Below are 18,601 nucleotides of genomic sequence, written 5' to 3'. Positions count from 1 at the left end.
AGGGCTTTGTGTACATTTCACTAATTGGTATGCCTCTAAGCCGATCAAAAATTTAACATATTTACCTGTAATAGTTAACGTGTCTTGTGGTAACTTTCTAAAAACTTAATTTTTGTTCAAGTACATCTGGTATGTGGGTGTGAGTGGTGTTTGTATGGTTTCTAATGTGTGTATTGATGTACAAGTTTGTCATAGGCAGAATCTAAAGTTAACTCACCCTCTGTATTGTAATGTGTGTGCGTCAAATGGTCCATCACTGAGGTCCGCCCTGCCGCGCCTGCTCCTCCCCTCTTGACTGCTGATGTTGAGCCCTCCCACCAGTCTTGCCTCCATAGAGATTGTGGGCCGTCCCTTAGACAATGTCCAAGTTGCCACTTTTATGGCACACAAAGTTATCAGCCGGTGTGTGTTTTCCAAAGTCAATTTTCCTCCTCGCCTGTCATGGCCTGATTCCATTGTCAGCTGGGCATCCTCAAGTTTGAGCTGACGAAAGTCTTTGCTTGTTCTCTGTCGTTGTACTGCTTCTCAGCGTGTTCAGCATCTTGTAATATGGTTGCAGTCTTCCATATCACACAATTCTCTTTAGTGTGATGTTTTTCAGATTCATAGATGGCAGGAAAGCCTTCTTACAAAGTTCTGTCGTATATAACATATTCCAGGTTGATTACGGCTGGTGTGAATGCTGCACATATTTTATGATAACGCACAAAGGAGGTCATAGTTCTCTTGAATTCTGTGAAGTTGCTCTTTGAACTCTCCACATGAGTCATGGCTTCTTCTTCTTCACGTCTCTTTCTCTGTTGTAATGTCCTCTTTTTCTCGCGTTCAGATAATCCAGGTTCATATTGTCACCAGTGTTCATTGACGGGCTTGTAGCTGTGAGCGTTGACATAGTGCCTGTAGATTTTGATGAGTCTCGTCCTTCTTCATCCTTGGAGTGTTGAGTGGTGGGTTTGGCTGTAATGTTGTTTGTGCCTGGGGAGCATACAGCAGCGGCGTTGCGGAGACCAGATCAGGATCCACTCGACCATGTAAAACAAATACAAAACAAAAAACAAAAACAAAGTTCAGCAGTATATTTTCCTTTTCTATCAGTTGTATGTGTCTTATTCAAATACATCTGTTTCTTTCTTTACCTCTTGGACATCACTTCATCTGTTTCTGCTTCGCCTTTTCCTCTCTGCTCCAGACACGGTTTGAGTTGATCCAAGTTTTGTCGTAGGCTAAAGTTGCCTTTTCCAGGGAACCCCAATTTTATCCATTCTTCCAATTGTTAGGCCGTCTGATTATCTTTGTCCCACATGTATTTTATTATTGGAGGTAAGACCTTGGCATCGGGCTGCTCAGGCTCATTCTCTGACTTTTTATCATTTCCAAATGTTTCACCTTTTATTTTTATTTATTTTTCACATATCATTCTCTTTTCTTTTTCTTTTTTTTCCCCAACTCTGTGTATAATTTCTGTATCAGATTGAGACGGAATAAACCTCATGCAGGAAAACCATCTTCGTTTACTTATTTGTTTGGATGCTGGCAACTCACCTCCCCATATTTGTTTTTCATGAACATGACATTGGGTCCATCAGGCGGAGTAACCTGGCACTTACTGTTACTAGCCCTCATATGTTAACTTTTTCACTTATATGGGTCTATTGCGCGTATCTATCTCTTTCAACAATATAAACAGAGTCGTCACCGTGAGTTTCAAGATTCGTTTCTGGCACAATCTGAATAAAAGCCGGTGCTCTAGACTCCCAGTCTAAGCCGTCTTTATAGACGCAGCCGTCCTTACAGACTCTTTGTCTCTTTGGTCAAGCGACTCCAGCATTTAACGCCTAACTCCAAGATAAAGCAGGCGCCAAATGCTCACCTCTGTTTCCCAGCATAGGTCAAAGGACTTCAGCGCTTAGCGTACCTCCCTCCAAGGTCTGCAACATGCAACACTAAACACTCATCCTTGTTTTCCAGTTCTCCTTTTTTAGACAACATTTACTTACAGACTTTCGTCTCACAGGTCCAAGGACTGCAGTGCTCAACGTCTACCTCCTCGAAGGTCTACAACATGCAACGCTAGACACTCATCCCTGCCTCGTTATCTACGGGTCAAAGGACTTCAGTGTTTAGCTCCAAATCCCAAACATTCACCCTTGTTTTCCAGCTACCCAATCGTCACTGCTCAGAAAAACGCTAAAATACTAAAATACGAGTTGCGCCAACGTCCTCAATAAAACCCACAAAACAAAGTTAAAAACCCCAATATGAACAATAATAGACATATTTGCTTTTCAGTCTCACGATATGGTCTTCCAGGATCAATTTCACTCATACGATTATTTGTAATAATTTCAGAGACTCACCAAATGAGAATTTGTGGTTATTTGGACTCAACGGATCCTTCAGAATCCCAGTGAAGGCGACCAGGACAGGGATCGGGCCTCTCTCTCTTAATTTTGTCTGGAGGTACGCAGAGGCAGAAGGGCCAGTTCACCGATCCCTGTTGGCTCCTGACGATCTTACGAGGGATCCTGTTCGTGACGCCAATTGTGGTGGGAAAAAAAATCCTATACCCGCTTTACGTGAGTCTTTTCATGCTGAAATACATAATACCAAAAACCAGGTTGTCTTTTAAGTATTTATTCTCTGCGCAGAGAAGGTTCAATCATCACAACAGAATGCGTACGGTCTCAGTGAGGAAGAACCTCGAAAAAAGTGAACAACCTTTCTTTATACAGAATGAGCAAAGGTGGGGGCCGATGGCCAACCTTACAGACATTTCGGTCTCAGACTGATGGGAGCAACAAGTGAAAACAAACGGCCCGCAACCAAAACAAGCAGCCCAAAGGCCTTGGCATGGAACATTCTCATACAACACAGTTAGTTATCTGTGTGAACAAGCAAGGGAGAATTATTCTTTTGCACAACAGAGACACGGTGAAGTTCAACAAAGTCCAGAGCAAAATTACTTAAGCATGAATACAATATACTGAGTAGAAATATATACTACGTAAAAAATTACCATTACAACTTGCACATTGACTACTGGTTGTTTTTCATATCAGCATTCTTTACACACACACATATAGGTAAGGCAGTGGCAGACCGTGCATTTTATACCTGGGCCTTCTGTGCTGTCCTACTGGACTTGAGCCATGTCCTAATAAGCTCATTATGACGCCACAGCTATGGTTATTTGTTTCTAGGGGTGTAATAATACACTTATTCGTATTAAACCGTTCGGTACGAGGCTTAAGAACCGAACAATACGTTTGAATAATACTAGTGCATTTGGAAAATGCAGAAGCTTAAATTGTGGGAAATATAATGTTTTCGGTGGACTGCGCTCACGTAACAGACAACAGGCTTTGTGACCTCTAAACCCGGAACAATAACAAAAAACAGCTGAGGCTGCGGCACTGCACGTGTCTTCAGGGGGCTAAGCTAACTAGCTTTGCGGGGAAACAACAGCTGAAACGGATTCAATTAGTCCGGACAATAGCCCCGCGCATGACGGGTTGCTTCATAATTAACGGGCAATGCATATAGTCCAAATCAATGTAATTAACACAATGACAAGAAAAACTCACAAGAACACAAGTCACATATATTTATATGACAACAAAGCAACAAATCAATCCAGCAACACTGCGGCGCTAGAGCACAAGCCATTCATATTATTCATAAAATAAGACAAATTAGACAAATTTGATAGACAAATTAAAACAGTAGAAATGCTACTGCAGATGTAAAGACTCAAAATCAGTTAACTTACCACAGCTGCTCTTCACCTAACGGATGTGTACCCCAAACCGGACAGTTTTAGCTAATGTTCCAACAAAATTTCACTTAAAATATTGATAAAAATGATCGTGTAATGTTTTCAGATGATTTAATGGTGTTAAACTAAAGTTTAACTTCGTAGCTTTCGAACTAAATATTGTTGTAATTATTAAAGTTAGCTTTGCCTTTACCAGAGTCGTTAAAAGAACGCTAACGCCGGTGAATTAGCCGTGCGCCGATATTGGCCTAGTCCGTCCAAACTTCTATGTCGTTGTAAACATTGGGTGCTGCTGGTTTTTCGGGGATATTCGCTTGTTGCAGTGTAGCCAAAATTACCATCAATGCTGTCAACACCTCCGGAACGTAGTTATGTCCTTCACAATAAGATATCACGCTTCAACAACTCCAAATTGTGCAATAAAAGCTCCTTAATTCCCGTTTGAGTGTATACCACCATGCTGGTTGTTTTGTTAAACTCTTCTCATGTCAATCACTGGCAAAACACCAGCTGATGGAATTTAACAATTATGCACACATAACAATTACTATCATAACACACAGTGCAGAGTAAGAGTTTGATTACAACAAAAACACAAGTATTCATGATTGAAAAGCCACATTGTTAAAGTGAAAGACAAATAACTTGTGCAAATGATTGAAAAGGTGATGCAAATATTTATTTAAAAAATTGTGAGCACATGTTTCAGCCTTTTTACTGCAGCTCCCATGTACTATTATTATTACAGTACTTTTAAGGCTGAATTACAGATTAGCACAACAATTTGGGAACTGTCTGTAGCTTTTAGTAGTGGAGCTCCTCACTGGTAACCGAGAGCCCCATTGTCCGCTCCACTGTGATTCACAGTACGCTACTTTCTGTTTATGGAAAGATGGAAAAACTATGAACAATCTACAGCAACAACCGTTACATGATAACTTTTGAAAATAGAAGGCTGCTAAACTATTAAACCTATATACAAACAAAACATATAAAAGCCTAGATTACACTGAAGAGTTTGATCCTTAAACTGAACTGAAGACAGTCAGAAGCCGAACATCATGACATCAAGTGTCAAAAGCAAAAGCAAGACAAAGCTTCCCAAAGTAGTCAAACTGGGTAGTGCAATTACAGGCTGCAAACAAACCTGCTGTCCTTTCACAGCAAAGCAGTCCAGAGCTTAAGTGGCACAATGTTAGACACACAGCCATCCATTGAATCACTAGTTGTAGCTACTGCCCTTAGGGTAGCGGTACAGACTCCCCCGTGAAAAGAAACAAACAAAACTATAAAAAGATTTTATACCTGTTAATATAAAATATCTTAATTAGTTAGGTAAGCCAGCACATCACATCGATTACCTGGTGCTTTTTCTATGCAGCATATATTGTGTTTTATGTTAATGTATTTAATGTGTCCTGTCTGGGTGTTATAAGTTGTGCTAATGTATCATTTTGTAGAGTAGATTTTACACATGCAAACCAAAATCCTGCCTTTTGCATGCAAAAAAGTAGATGATGCAGTATTTTCTACCCTGGCCTGTCAAGTTCAAACATACACCGACCAACAACTTTTAAAAAAAATTGAATCAAAAATCTGGACACAAATGGCATTTAAAATAATCGTCTTCATCATCCAGCTCCTCGTCCCAGCCCACACATGTGATACCATGTGTGGCAGCTGTCACACTGGACCCACGACACCAATCCCTCCGAGCTCTCAGGGGGGTCAGGTTCCCGGCACCGGCCACACTCCCAAACTGTCTGCTCCATCTCTTCAGGAGTGTGACCTATTAATAGAATTTAACTTGTTTTAACTTTGAATTAAAGACAACTATCATTTCCTGGGTTGGCATACAATGAAAGTTTACATTAAGTACACTACCGGTGGATGTCGTGGGTCCAGCAGACGAGGAGCTGGATGATGGTCTGGTCTGTGCAGGTTGGGAGGCTGTATAAATAACAGAAAAAGCATAACCATGTTTTGTTTACTTTTCATCGTGGCTAATGTCACCATCATGTTATAATATTGCTTGTTTCTATTTTCAGATTATTTAGAGTATTTACGGTGGGAGGGAGAGGAAGGAGTTTGGGACCCATAGAGGCCATGTCCTGCAGCCGATGTTGAAGGCTCGGAAATAATAATCATATTTTATCATTACAACACTAAAATACATACTCATAATAATGTTTATGCTTCACAATAGTTAATACATTCTGATTTATACGTGAATTAAAATGCATAATAGATATGCGCTGACCAGGAGACGGGGGAAGGTGGTGTCCCTCAGCAGGCAGGCTCGGTGGTGATGTGGTCCTGCTGGCAGGCAGCCGGGGACCGTGGGAGGCACAAGAGGGGGCAGAGCGGGATGAGGGACCGGCGATGGAAAGTCCGGAGCTGGTGGCTGAAGCAGCCCCGAGGGACACTGGTCTTCTGTGGCTGGGGCGAGAGCCGCCAGACAGGGTAGAGGAAGTGGCTGCCGGTGTCTCCGGCCCGCTGCTGCTCTCTGTCTCTTCTGGCCAGAGCTTGGGCCTCCCGCCTTGCAGCACGGTCCTCCGCCTCCACGATGACATCAGACATCTCCTGAGCTGTCAGTAACCTGGCCTTGGTGATGTTCCTCCTGACCTTGCCGGTTATGCGGTTGTAATTTATTTCGGCCAGGAGGTGGGCCAGGTCTACTGTTATCCGACCTGATGTTACCAGGGGATGGGTGATATAAGGATTGGGAGGAGGAGGGGCAGGTGGAGGTTGGTTCTGGGGATTGGGGATAGGGGCTGGTTGGGCTGGGGAAAGGGGATGCTGGGAGGGGAGGGCAACATCAGGCACAGCCCAGGAAGATGCCGATGGGGTTGGCGGAGGTGGTGAGGAGGCCCCACGCCGCGGCCCGGACGGCATGACCCGTGACCAGTCGATGGCCATTGGGTCCAGAGGGTAGAGGCCACACCTCCTGAACCCAGCCACCACCAGTCTCCGATCCTTCACCCTCTGGTAGGAGTCTCTTAGGACCCTTGAAAACTCCTTCTTAGAAACCAAGAAGGAGTGGCTCACTGCCGACAGATCTCCTGTAACACTAGAGAAATCTGCCTTCAAGGGTCCGAAGAAACTCACATCCAGAGGTTGAAGGATGTGAGACGTATGTGGTGGCAGGCACAGGAGAATGACCCCCTCCCTCTGTGCCGCCCGGACCAGCTCTGGATCCAGGTGGGATTGATGTCCATCCATTATGAGCAGCAGCGGGCGCTCCTGCGTGGCGAACTTCAGGAAGTGCCCGACAAACCACTTCCTAAACAGCTCACTGTCCATGTACCCTGCTGGCGACTTCCCGTAGAGGGCATCGGGAACCCCTTCCTTATTATAGGGGCCCCCTGGATATCCCCCCTTGTAGATGATGAAAGGGGGGACATCCTCCCCAGCCGCGTTGAGGCAGGCCAGGACGGTGATGTGGTCTCTGGTTCCCTGGGCCTGCCTGTAAGCATGTTTAGTCCCCCGGGGCACGATCACCTTTCTTCTCGTAGAGTCCAGCTGAAACCCCGTCTAGTCGCAATTGTATATCTGACGGGGTTTCTCCCTCAACCCGTGCTCCTCCAGGGTGGTGGTGAGGAGCCCGAAATACTCCTCAACTGGCCCCCTCTTGGCGCAGGATGCCCTCCCATGGTCAATTATGTCTGGGGTCCGGGCAGTCAGGCGATGGTGTTGCCGCTCCCTAAAATTAATCCACCACGTCTGGCCAAGCACGGTTCTTGGTGCTTCCTGGTGGCGGAGGTTGTAGATGGCCAGAGCGTGGGCCATCTACAACATCTGCCTCATTGGCCGGGAATAAAGAAGTTGTTATAACTCCAAGGTACATTATTCAATCTGCATGAAATTTCTTATGCATGATGCTACTTCAACCCTTAGCACATTTCAAATGAAAGATTTTCAATAACTCATAGCGCCACCTACTGGCAAAAGGAAATGTCATATTTTATACTTTTATTTACTCCTCCTAGCCAGTTCATCAGATCAGTCTGAAATTTGGCAACTATAGCCTTAACACATGGATGATGCATCATCATGAATATTGTGAGTTTTCGTAGAAGGCTGTTGCCGTGGCAACCCATCATTCGCCATGAAAAAGGAAGCTGATGGTTCACTGGCTTGGGATGCTCAAAAACTCATGGAACTTTGTACATGTGTCATAGGTGATGGGAAGACATATTTTATATGGGTTTTTGGCTTGGCCATTTTAAATTGCATCCATAGCGCCCCCTACAATATTTCAAAAGAGCAGCCCCAGTGCTACGTTTGAAACTTGGTAGGAACATGTATCTCAGAGAGACTTACAAATAAGTTTCTTAGGACCATGCTCTAAACCGTACCGTAAGTCGGCCATTTAGATTTTTGTGTAATTTTTCAATAGATTTAGGCTTACTTCTAGTCGCTATACTTTAACAAACTCCTCCTAGGGACTTTGTCGGATCCACTTCAAATTTGGTCAGTACAGTCTCAAGACCTTTGTGATTAAAATTTATCAAAAGCTTTACGTTTGACGGAATGGCTTAGCCATAGCGGGCGGCTACTTTACGTGATTCCCCACCAAAGAAGCTGATGTAACTCAGCCGGACTTGTTCCAAACAGTCCCAAACTCCACATGCTTGATAACACTCATGGCCTGAGGATGTCTACAAGCTAATTTTCACGAATACTCACAGCGCCACCTGCTGGCCAAAGTAATTCTGCGTTTTTTGACAACTGGCATCCAATTTACATGACTTTTACACAATGTTGTCTACAGTTGTTATAGAGCAACATAATACATGTTTGTGCATGTTCTGTAGCACCACACAGCAGATACAGGATGCTGTGGACTATTTGCAGAGCATCATTTCCTGCGTCACGCGGTCCAAGCAGAAAAAAAGCATCGGACTCGTAAGCGCGTTGTCCAACTGTCGCAGACGATCTCGGCTGCATACATTGGAGTCTTGCCGGCACCCCCAACGTGCGGGAGGAGGCGAGGGCCCGTTCATCGCTGCTCGCAGCTTTAATTTGTTTTTTACTTTTCACCTGCCTCCCCTGACCGCACGTCCCTGCTAGAGACTGTGGTTGTGGGCCTCAGAGCACCTGTTGTGTCTGAAGGCTCTCCACATTCCCAGGTCAGGGAAGCGGAAGTGGATATGTTTGCCAACTGATGCAACGCCCAATGTCCACTAGGGTTCTTCCTGGCATGGCAGGACAATCCTGAGAATGGATGCCTTTGCACATGTGCCAGAGCCAAGAAAGCTGCGCCATCTCATGCCTCCTCGTTGGAGAGAGTGAGGCGGGAGCAGCTGTCGGTCATTCTGGTAGCCTCGGGTTGGCGCTCAGAAGTTACTCAGGTTATGATACCCCTGCACTGGACCCATGCCCAGTTCTGGGGGGGCTCTGCCAAGTCCTTAAGCAGGCAGGAAGTCTGCGGTTCGCACACACAGCGTAGCAGTGTCGGCTTCATTGTTCAATGGGGCGAGTTTCGAGGACATATGTATGGCGGCGAAGTGGTAGATGCTTTGTCAGTTCATACGGTTCTATCACTTTGACATGTCAGGGTCCTTTTCAGGGTCTGTGCTCGCTGGAAGACTCAGGACTGGGGAAAAGGGTGGATGTGTGTCGGTTGTGTTTCACCTGACCCCACCTTTGAGCTTGATACACCTACATCGCACCCTGCTCCTTGATGATCGGGATAATGTGGTGTGCAGGGTGCCTACTGCTTATTTTACCCCTGTAGTCAGGCCATGGCTCTACCCTGTTCAGTTATTTAAGTAAGTAAGTAAAGTAAGTATGATTTATTTATGAAGCGCTTTTCACAGCTAGAAGTCACAAAGTGCTTAACAGGAGTGGAATTTCGAACATAAATAACATAATGTGACCATACAAGGGCTAATCATTTACAAGAACAGATTGTAAAACATAGAACGTATTCAAGAAGGCACAATAAACAGAAAGTACACAATTAAAACATAGTTTAAAAGCAGGCCTAGAGCCAAACGGCAGTCTAAACAGGTGTGTCTTGAGCTGATTTTTAAACAAATTCACAGAATCAGCAAACCGTAAGGGTGCAGGCAGAGCATTCCACAACCTTGGTGCTATTACCTCAAAAGCTTGGTCTCCACGGGTCTTAAGGCAAGTGAGTGAGACAGACAGATATTTTAACACGTTTGACCTGAGAGCATGGTGAATAAGGGTGTAGTAGTTCAGTCACATATGCAGGAGTCTGACCGTGTAGTGCTCTGTAAGTGAGAATGAGAATTTTAAAGTGGATCCTATACGCTACAGGGAGCCAGTGAATAGATCGGAGTATGGGGGGATGTGAGACCGTCTATTTGTCCTAGTGAGTAATCTGGCGGTAGCATTCTGGATTACCTGAAAACGGTTAAAAGCAGACAGTCAGTCTCAGTGAGGAGAAAAGTGAGTTACAATAATCAATGCGTGAATAGATAAAGGTGTTTATGATCATCTCTAGTTCAGCTGTGGATACTACAGATCTCAGTTTACTGATATTTCTTAGGTGGAAGAAACAAGATCTAGACAGCTGTTTAACATTGGGTTCAAACGACATGGATTGATCAAATATTACCACCTATGTACCACCTGGGTTGGCTGGGGCCCCCTACTTATAAAGAAGTAGGTAAGCTACAGCAACTAACCTTTAGTCAGTCAGGATCAGTGTGGTTGGGGCGATGTTCTGTCCCAGCAGGATGTGCATCCACCCACTTTACCCATAGAATCCAGTAGAGGGGGGAACATAGTGAATTACAATTTAGGTTACAATATTGTAATCCAAGATCTGTAAATACAGGCAGAGCCCTAATCCAAGGTGGCCCTGCCACTTCTACATCGTTTGCTGAAGAGGGGTTAGATAGCTTGGCAGTGGGGTGTGCTGCCTTATATACTGTGGGCTCCACTCGAATATGGGTAGGCACATCCTGATTGGCCAGTTATGTTTATGAACGTTTTCAGTGTGTGAATCTGTGCTCCTGATTGGAGGAGAGTTTTACCCATAGAGTCCAGTAGAGGGATCTAACTGTGCTTATAGAACTAGGGTTACAATATTGTAACCTTTGCTCTCTTTAAACTCTTTATACACCATACTAGCACCCCCTAGAGGCCACGAAGCTCCTTACATGAAATAGATAGATAGATAGATAGATAGATAGATAGATAGATACTTTATTTATCCCCAGGGGGAAATTTGTTAACCTGATCGAAAGCAACAGTACCAACCATTTCTCCTGAGCAGAACATGAAATGGTGACCAGTCAAACAATAATAAAAAGCAGATACAACACAACATACTTGATACTTGTATATCTTAGACTAGTATTTGTTGACGTAAAAAACCTTTGTATTGTCAAAAAACAGTGAATTGTATACAAATTAAGTTAACTTGTTTTCAGAAAACACAATTATATTGATCACTACAGTAGTCATTCAAAATAGCATAAATTAATTGTTCTGCCTTTTTACTTGAAATTTGTATAGTATTGAATTGTATAGCATGCTCAAAATACTGTTTGTTATTTCCACAATAGCATCCCGACTTAAAAAGCTTTATACAGTAAATAGTAAGACATAAAATAGTATTAATAATATAATAATATCTTTGGGCAATCAGTGTCCATTTCAATTTGCAATTTATAGACCAATAGACTAGGAAAACCTAAAGGCACACACATACAGTGTTGGGAGACGTGGGAGGGGTGAGGGGGGGAGGCAGGTTTATCGTCCTCAACGCTGTTGTCCTAATCCGTTCTTAGAGGATAGAGGCTTAGTGGGACCTCAGGTTAGGTTGACCACAACTATTGCCTCAGAGAGAAACATCCAAACAGCCAAGACCTTCTATTTATGTAGAGTTTTTTTTATATATATAAAGCTATTTATGTCATCTTCTCTGGCTCTGACAACTCTCTCCCCTTCAAATCTCCAGGATTATTTGAATTAGCTAGTCATTTCCACTGGGCTAATTTGGAGGACATTTTAGTAGCTGTCGTGGGCTGGAAAACATCACAGACTCCTCAAGATGAAGGACCGACTGGCACAGCTGAAAGAGGTAGGCAGAATTTGTTTGTTTACTCATTGTCATATTTTCCCTGAGGAGCACTTGTTGCTAGCACAGGCTCTACTGTAACTGCTACAAGCCTGTAATATGAATGTAACGTTACTGTATGTGTGGAGGCCCTGTTGCTCAGTCTGGAAAAGGCCAATGTTTTTAATGACAGTTAAAGAACAGCTTGCTACTGTTCCACATTTAGCCAATTACCTTATATCATCAAACAATAGCATATTTCACCAAACATATCTTATGAATATAATCATTATTATATCACTACTACTATGTTTTAAAGGAGAAAGGTTTATAGTCATAAAGCATATGTCAACTTTAATATTAAGTAAAACCTGGTTATATTATATAAGGCTGAGTAGTTAAATAAGATTAATTCACTGTTTAGTTTCAGACGTGCAGGCAGTAGCGCGTGCGAGTTAAGCATTCATGGAACGTTAACCCGCACTTACCCTCACGTCACAGTGGCACGCATGTAGCTGCACATAAACTGAACCACCGTGAGTAGGGTCAGCCATCTTTCAAATCTCCATTATATCATGTTGAATGACTGGGATCTTAGGGAAAACACAATTCAGTATGGACAGATGCCCATGTTGTTATCATATCCCAGAGATACAATATGTAGCTTGGATCTAGAACAAGGATGGCCAAACTTTTTTTATTGTGAGCCATATACAGAAAAATATGGGGAATCACGGGCCAAAAAATTGTGAATGTGTAGTCAGTTATGCTCAAAGAAAATCAGTGTTTCTAGACCAGGAAACCCTATGGGAATTCGAAGAATAAAAAGATTTTAAAGAATAATTAAAACACTACTAAACAATTATCGTTTGACATAACAACAATAGCAGTTTATTTACAAAAAGTATGTCCATATCTGCTTCTCTAAGGTAACATAAACACAAAGATTCTTAATTTCTAGTCCCTGACAGAGATAATTTCAAAATATGCTCAAGCCATTTGTTGGTATATAGATTTTTTTATATTTCTTACAGCCCTTTTAAAAAGGAACAGTGGGCCCCAGTGTGTCCCCAAGCCGAATAAGAATATTACTTTGGGACCCCATTTTAAAAAGAAGATGTTGTATTGTTTGCTTTCTGTATTTGAAAGCTATTGGAAGTACTTACTAAATCTTCTAGTTATTCTGAGCTACCTGTGTATATTTCATCCTCAAGTTCAGTATTGACCTTCTTTAAATGTGCGTGTGTGTTTAACAGAAGAGTGATGCTGGAGGCGATGACATTGAGATTCCTGTGGAGAACGAAGCTTTCATGGATGATTTCTTTAATCAGGTGTTCTATTTATGTCAGTTGGTCTATTCCTCACATTTCCATAAGAAAATGTATTTCTTGCCTACTGGTGAAAGTGTGTGTGTGTGTGTGTGTGTGTGTGTGTGTGTGTGTGTGCGTGCGTGCGTGCGTGCCTACGTGTCTATCAGGCCGAAGATATCCGCAGCAGCATTGACAAGATTGACGAGAGCGTTACAGATATAAAAAAACTCTACTCCACCGTCTTGTCGGCCCCCACATCTGAACAGAGTAACAAACACACATATTGAGCTTCAACTATATTACTTTCAGTTACTTGTTACTGTTTTAAAATCTCCCTCTGCTCTCACTCTCTTATTCAGAAACACAAGATGACGTTGAAGCCCTCACCAATGAGATCAAGAAGTCAGCCAACAATGCAAGAAACAAACTTAAGAGTCAGTATTTGTTCTTTACACGCCTACCTACACGGTTTTGTTGTTTTTTAACCTTGGAAGAAAGTGGTTTTGTTGTTTTTTAACCTTGGAAGAAAGTAGTTCCCAGTTTAAACAGCATAAAGTTGGTACAAACAATGGATGGGTAGAAGAGTTTTTCCAAGCGTTATTCGAGTCAAGAAAATTTCACTCAATTCCATTATATTCTGGTGGCACTTAAATGCTAAACGTGTACATACATTGCATAAGAATGATGTGATGTGTGAGAATAAGTCAGCAGTCTGCCACTGCTCCCTGGCGAACTCATTATGTTTGAGTAGGCATACAGTATACAAATACTAATTATAATCCATAAGTATTTATCTGTGTGTGTGTGTGTGTGTGTGTGTGTGTGTGTGTGTGTGTGTGTGTGTGTGTGTGTGTGTGTGTGTGTGCATTAGGTATTGAGCGCCAGCTTGAGTCAAACACAGATGAGAGGGCCTCCGCTGACCTCAGGATACGCAAATCACAGGTCAGACAATATTAGACAAAAACATTAAATTAAGTTTACTTGACCTATATTCTACAGTAAATAGAACTGGTGCTCAAAGTTAAAGGAAGTTTAGTTTACACATGAGTGTAAGGTGGAAGTTCCCAGCCCTCCTCCCCCTTGTAGAAGGCTGAGAGACACCAGCAGCAAGACCACAATACCAAGCATTCCTTTCGTTCTGTGTAATATCCATATGTATTAACTATTTGGACCAATACTTATATACTGTATCGATACAGAGTCTTAGAGAAAAGATCAGTTCCTTTACAATCACTATCCACTCTCCTTTTGTTGTTCTTAGTTATTGATTTTTTGCTAACCTACAAGTAATACTTTAAGAATGAACTTGCACTGAGTGTTACATTCTGTTGGTATATTACCAAAATATAGCGCCAAAACAGTAATCAATTCAAAACTCATTATATTTACTTACTTTTTAGTCAATTAACAGGACTGCATTGTCATTTCTTCCAGCATGCTATCCTGGCCAAGAAGTTTGTAGAGGTGATGACCAAATACAACGAGGCTCAGGTTGACTTTAGAGATAAGAGCAAAGGACGAATTGCCCGACAGCTGGAGATCAGTAAGTTACATTATTACATAACAGTAACAATGAAAAGGACACATATTTTGGTGTTGCACAGCCATGGGAAGTAGGGGTGTTGGGGGTGCTGAAACCCCCACCCCCAAGTGGCTGAAGCATGCTATATTTGAATGTTTTGTTTATATTTAATTTATTCTCATATTACACACCACTTCTTCTGGTCAATGCTACCGGTGATAAATATATATTTTTCAAAACAGATCAAAGTCGTGGCAGTTATTATCTTCTTAATTATTTTCTTTTTGTTGACTGACGTCACTTCAGTTCATGATGCTGTGATTTACATGTTGCATGGATGTGATACTAATAATATCACAGATATACTAGGGCTGAGAAATATTCAACAATATTCAAAGCTGTCATACTTTCCTCAAACTTGCTATTTTTGTCTAATGCTGTTATCATTATTGTAACTTTAATTTGATTATACACAGGCATATTGGCTTTACTGTCTGTTGTGTTGTTCATTCTGTACACATGACATCTATTGCACTTCTGTCCATCCTGATAGAGGGATCCCTCTTCTGTTGCTCTTTCTAAGGTCTCTTCTTCTTTTCTCCCCGTTAAAGGGTTTTTTGGGGTAGTTCTTCCTGTTCCGATGTGAGGGTCCTGGGACAGAGGATGTCGTATGTGAACAGATTGTAAAAGCCGTCTGAGGCAAATTTGTGATTTGTGATTTTGGGCTATACAGAAATAAATTGAATTGAATTGAATTATACTTAACATGCCATGCTTCAGTGTAAAATGTCAATTCTTCTCACAACTCAAAGCACTGGCAGCCTATTTTCTCAGTCAGTCTGTCTTTACCGTCTGAATTAACCAGACCTGTCAACTGTTAACAGGTATTTATCTAAAACACGTGTATAACTGGTCTTTCTTTTAATCACAGCGGGGAAAGCAACGACTGACGAGGAACTAGAAGAGATGCTGGAGGGAGGCAACTCAGCTGTCTTCACTGCCGGGGTGAGAATGACAGTGTGGATCTGCCTTTTTAAATACATGCATGGAAATAGCACAACCAGAGCTGAAACAATTAATTGAACACTTCCTAATCCCTAATGGAAACAATATCCCAAACTGAAGCAGTTGTTAATCACTTGTGGCCCCTACTGGCCGGTTAACAGGAGTGAGGAGTCAGCAGTGAAAGACGGTATATAACAGTCAATAAAATATGTTTTTCAAACAGAGGGAATCACAGCAAACACAAGACGTCCTTGCACACACATACAGGGCCAACACATTTTCTTCTCCAAAACAAGACATTTGAATTATTTACTGTGTAAACCTTACTTCTATTGAGTCAGCCCCCTGTTGAGCTTGACCAGATATTTCCTTAGGTGTTTGATTATGTGAGTGACTGTATCATTGCCATGATAGTAATTTGTTCTCTGAGGATCTGCCTCTGATCTTTTATTTATCCTTTTAATGTATTTTCATTCTTCCGCTGACTTAATTTTCTCTGTGTTTGATTCACCACACACCCCTTCCCTCCACAGATCATGGACTCTAAGATCAACCAGCAGGCCCTGAATGAGATTGAGGCTCGTCACAAAGACATCATGAGGCTGGAAAGCAGCATCAAAGAGCTCCATGACATGTTTGTTGATATCGCCATGCTGGTTGAGAATCAGGTACACACACTCACACACACACACACACACACACACACACACACACACACACACACACACACACACACAACAACAACAACAACGGCTCATTATGGAGATTCAAATGTACTGTTTTGAAACTGCAAAGGTAAACTGTGAAAGAAAAATCTGATTCAAACAAAGATTTTAAGACAACTCTCTCCCTGTAATACATTTATTATTAACAGGGCTGCATAAACAGTAGCTATACCGTCTTTTTAGGGCTATTGCTTTACACAAGTTTGGAACTATATGGGTTTCCAAATTTGAAATAAAGAGATGATTGCGGCCTTTGATTGTTTTCCTTCTTCTAAAAGAAAGCCCTATCATCCACTTTTTGGAAATGTGCAAATAAAGTTTATCCACTACTACATACAGTAGCATAATACAAGTTGTGGCATTTGCTGTCCAGCTGAAAATAGCTTTAATTTTCCCAGTCACTATCATTAATCATGTAGAATACTGGTGTTGATATCAAATCCACTTGATAGGATCTTTAAGGCTTCAGGAAGTCTGGACTGAACACAGTTAAAAGTCAAATCAACATTGACCTCATGTGGCCTGTTTATTTGTTCCAGCTGTTTGATAACATTCTGCTGCTTGCTTGACCACAAGCAGCAGATGCCCACCTACACAACACGACACAAGCCCATATAAGTCATAAGACAAAACAAAGGAGTTAGAGCACTTTCTTGCTGCTCAAATGCATATGGTCAATATGACAAACAACAGTTGTTCTCTTCTCTGGCATTATTCCATCTTGACCTGCCCTCTTCCAGGGTGGCATGATTGACAGAATTGAGGGCAACATGGACCAGTCAGTGGGCTTTGTAGAGAGAGCAGTGGCCGACACCAAAAAGGCAGCCAAATTTCAGCAAGAGGCACGCAGGGTAAGTTGAGACCGATTCAGCAGTAACATTGATGTAATGACCTTTTTAAAGTTGTAACAGTCACGTAACAATGGCAACCATTGACTGTGGCTTAGTGGAGAGCAGGGTCCTTCAATAGTCCTTCAATCAAAGGATCGGCGGTTCGATCCCCAGCTCTGCTGGTTGCATGTCGATGTGTCCTTGACACTTAACTCCAAGACACTTAACCCCAAAATTGCTCCCGTAGCAGTGTCTGTGTGTGAATGTTACTTAGTCCTGATGGTAGGCATGGTAGCCCCTGCCATCAGTGTGTGAATGGATGAATGATGACAAGTAGTGTGAAAGTGCTTTGAGTGGTCGGACAGACTAGAAAAGCGCTATACAAGTACAGTCCATTTGCCATTTAACCACAAACCCAAGATAAAGCCAGGAGGTGCATTTACCTGTGATATGAGAATTACTTCTGGAGGCCATTTTGAAAATGTTCATTTTGTTTGCTTTTTGGTTGTCTCTTGTAGAATGAATATCTCCACAGTTGACTAGAGGCATTTATAAAGAAGTCCTTGTTTTCATTGTCATCATTGTTTTCTCATTCAAAAACATGTCTCTTGACCATTGTCGATGATGGGTCTTTCTCAGGAAACCAACTTTGGTCAAGCATATTCATTTTGGATTTTATATTCTATACACAAAGTTGGAATGAAATGACCCAAATAAGGAATGTAACACCATCTTCCTCTCTGTCTCTACCCTCCTGTTCTCTAGAAACAAATGATGATCTTCTGCTGCTGTGTGATCTTGGCCTTGATACTGGGTTCGTTTGTCTTCAGCTTCTTCAAATAGAACACCAGAATGAGGCCACCCACCAGCTGAGTCCACACAGTATAGGAGGATGAGGCAGAGCAGCATTGCTGTCAGATGGTCACAAAATAGAGCCTGGGCTCAGTTTACTGTCATTTCAACTAATTCACAATAGAAATAGAGGCTGCAAATATTTGCATTCAGTCTCAGTTATATCTAAATCTGTTATGACAACTTCCTAAACCTTCTCATGGTGCCCCGTATTTAATTCATTAAATTAAAGATAATCTGAATGGAACTCTGACCTAAGAAGAAACCTTAAAAGGACTCCAGTGCATTTAGATTGAATTGATCTGTCTCTTACAGATTTAGATCAGCAGTCATGTTAGCTGCAAAACTCATTGAGAGCCAAATGATCTTAGCTGGGTAGAGACACCTTTCAATAACTGCATGACATTACATCCAATACACAACTACCACAAAATGACCTCAGCCATAGTTGAACCACAAATCTGAATATTAATGTCTTGATAAATGTGAGATGTATTGTAAAGCAATGCCTAATGCGCTGTATATCAGTGTATCTCCCTTACAC

At 42.1% G+C, this 18,601-nt stretch overlaps 1 protein-coding gene and 1 long non-coding RNA gene across 2 annotated transcripts; one reads left to right on the top strand and one right to left on the bottom strand.

Moving 5' to 3' along the window:
- Positions 1–5,477: 5,477 nt before the first annotated feature.
- On the bottom strand, positions 5,478–5,906 carry LOC137884821 (uncharacterized). Its single transcript, XR_011104773.1, has 3 exons — positions 5,842–5,906; positions 5,660–5,725; positions 5,478–5,564 (listed from the first exon to the last, which is right to left on the bottom strand). It is a non-coding gene; the product is annotated as an uncharacterized lncRNA (long non-coding RNA).
- A 5,901-nt stretch (positions 5,907–11,807) lies between these two features.
- stx3a (syntaxin 3a) lies at positions 11,808–18,048 on the top strand. Its single transcript, XM_068727079.1, has 10 exons — positions 11,808–11,837; positions 13,070–13,144; positions 13,291–13,390; positions 13,483–13,557; positions 13,995–14,065; positions 14,558–14,666; positions 15,577–15,650; positions 16,184–16,318; positions 17,116–17,226; positions 17,971–18,048. Exons 1-10 carry the CDS (start codon positions 11,808–11,810, stop codon positions 18,046–18,048), a joined length of 858 nt encoding a protein of 285 aa, XP_068583180.1.
- The last annotated feature ends 553 nt before the right edge of the window (positions 18,049–18,601 follow it).

The sequence above is a fragment of the Cebidichthys violaceus genome, unplaced genomic scaffold (assembly GCF_023349555.1).
Source record: "Cebidichthys violaceus isolate CVI_PGR_0920_01 unplaced genomic scaffold, fCebVio1.0.p SCAF_4, whole genome shotgun sequence".
Taxonomy (NCBI): Eukaryota; Metazoa; Chordata; class Actinopteri; order Perciformes; family Stichaeidae; genus Cebidichthys; species Cebidichthys violaceus.
This window is presented reverse-complemented; position numbering and strand designations above follow the sequence as displayed.